This window comes from Hibiscus syriacus, unplaced genomic scaffold, assembly GCF_006381635.1.
Source record: "Hibiscus syriacus cultivar Baekdansim isolate YM2019G1 unplaced genomic scaffold, ASM638163v2 tig00000477_pilon, whole genome shotgun sequence".
NCBI lineage: Eukaryota > Viridiplantae > Streptophyta > Magnoliopsida > Malvales > Malvaceae > Hibiscus > Hibiscus syriacus.
In genome coordinates this window covers 2,141,892-2,144,015 of record NW_024061790.1, presented here as the reverse complement: position 1 = coordinate 2,144,015, position 2,124 = coordinate 2,141,892, and the positions used below count along the sequence as shown (strand labels likewise).

At 34.0% G+C, this 2,124-nt stretch overlaps 1 protein-coding gene across 1 annotated transcript; it reads left to right on the top strand.

The window, feature by feature from the left end:
* Nucleotides 1–432: 432 nt before the first annotated feature.
* LOC120207446 (26S proteasome non-ATPase regulatory subunit 12 homolog B-like) lies at nt 433–1,893 on the top strand. Its single transcript, XM_039206895.1, has 2 exons — nt 433–702; nt 1,630–1,893. Exons 1-2 carry the CDS (start codon nt 433–435, stop codon nt 1,891–1,893), a joined length of 534 nt encoding a protein of 177 aa, XP_039062826.1.
* Nucleotides 1,894–2,124: the final 231 nt, after the last annotated feature.

Genomic DNA, 2,124 nt, shown 5'->3' with positions numbered 1-2,124 from the left:
AAGGTGACAATGTTGTAGATGAACTTCATGATGATATACCTTCACAGCTTCAATTTAAGTACATATACTATAAGCAGGTGATTAGGCTCCATTCTCATAAAAATGACTACAATGTAAGTTCCCTTTGGTACAATGCAATATACAAGATTCCGTTCATCGTAGAAAAACAATCCGAGGGTATACATGTTTTGGAAAAAATCTATTGGTATATGGTCGTGCCCCTACATGATTTAGTGTAATCAAGCCTTCTTCGTTCAACATTAGAGAAAGAACATTTTACTGAAATTCCAAAATTTAATTTGCTTCTGAAACAATTTGTTGCAATGCAAATTATCTATTGGACATCCATGTGGGATTTATACAAGAACGACTTTGAGAATGAGAACTTATTGAGAGGCTCTTTTCGGGAACAAACAACATAAGATTTTGAGAATGAGAGATATTGGGCATAAAATGCTTGTTGTTTCAAAGTGGTACTCAAAGATCACAATAAAGAGGCTTGCTGAGTTGATGAGTCTCACCATCCATGAAGCTAAGAAGTATTTGTCTAAAATAGTGGTCTCCAAGGCAATGGTGGCACAGATCGACCAACCTATAAGATTAGTCTCATTCCAGCGAAATAATAATAGCAATGAACATTTAGATTCTTGGGTTTTGAATGTAGACAATCTCGTCCATCTTCTTGAAAAGAGTTTCCTTCTAGTAAACAAAGAGTTGTGTCAAGGAGTTAATGAGATGTGACAAACTTTGTACGATGAGGTTTTTTTTCATCCGAAATATGCATCGATAATTAAAAATATTTTTTCTTTTATTAATTAATCTATGGTGTTTTAGCGTATTTATTTTTTGCACTGGGGGGAATCTGAGAGGAAGAATTACCACTGATTAATAGATTTGACGTTTAAACACTATTGTGAGTTGTTCAATGAGCTGCTAGAATCTCTTGGAGAGAGTATGTGAGTAAAGATTAATTCAATTATAACATGTTTTTATAAATAATTTGATTAGTACTACGATATAATATACATAAAATAATTTCTACAAACGTTGTAGGAATAATTTGACGTTTAAACACTATAGTGGGTTGTTCAATGGTTGGCCTTATTGTTGATGCTACAAATTTGGTTCTGAAAGTTGCAGTGGAAACTTTTGTATCCATTAATCAAAGTGAGAGTATCCCCTATATTCTTGAACAAGTTCACCTCTGCTTAGATTGTAAGGACTATGTTCATGCTCAAGTTTCTTAAAGCAAGATTAGTCCTAGAGCATTGGACCCGCAAAAAAGTGACAATGTTGTAGATAAACTTCATGATGGCCTTCACTGCTTCCATTGATGTACATCTACTATAAGAAGATGATTAGGCTCCATTCTCATAACAATGACTATATTGTAAGTTGCCTTTGCTATAATGTAGTATACGGGATTTCGTTAATCATAGAAAATAAATCCGAGTGTATATAGGTTTTGAAAAAAATCTATTGGTATATGGTGTTGGCCCTACATAGTCCATTGTAATCAAGCCTTCTTCATTTAAAATTAGTGAAAGAAGATTTTACTGAGATTCAAAATTTAATTTTCTTCTTAAACAGTTTGTTGCAATGCAAATTATCTAATGGACATCCATGTAGGGTTTATATAAGAACGACTTTGAGAATGAGAAGAACTTACAGAGAGGCTCTTTCGGGGACCAAGCAACAGAAGATTTGAGAATGAGAGATGTTGGGCATAAAATGCTTGTTGTTTCAAAGTGGTACTCAAAGATCATATTGAAGAGGCTTGATGAGTTATTTTGCCTCACCATCCAAGAAGCTATGAAGCAGTTGTCTGAAATAGTGGTCTCCAAGGTAGTGGTGGCAAAGATTGACCAACCCATGAGATTAGTCTCGTTCTAGTGAAAAAATAATAGCAATGAATATCTAGATTCTTGGATTTTGAATGTAGAAAAACTCCTCCATCTTCTTGATAAGAGTTGCCTCATACTAAACAAGGAGTGGTGTCGAGGAGTTAACGAGATGCGTCGAACTTTGTGTGATGAGGTTTTTTTTCCTTCTCATTTTCCTTTATGTTGTTTTTCTTCTTCCGAAATATGCATGCATAATTAAAAATGTTTTTTTCTTTATACA

Bases quoted from the DNA above. Each gene is read 5' to 3' on its own strand.
- LOC120207446 (XM_039206895.1), top strand. From the start codon at position 433: ATGAGAGATATTGGGCATAAAATGCTTGTTGTTTCAAAGTGGTACTCA. The intron at 703-1,629 runs GTAAACAAAGAG...ACATCCATGTAG, and splicing joins TTGAAAAGAGTTTCCTTCTA to GGTTTATATAAGAACGACTT.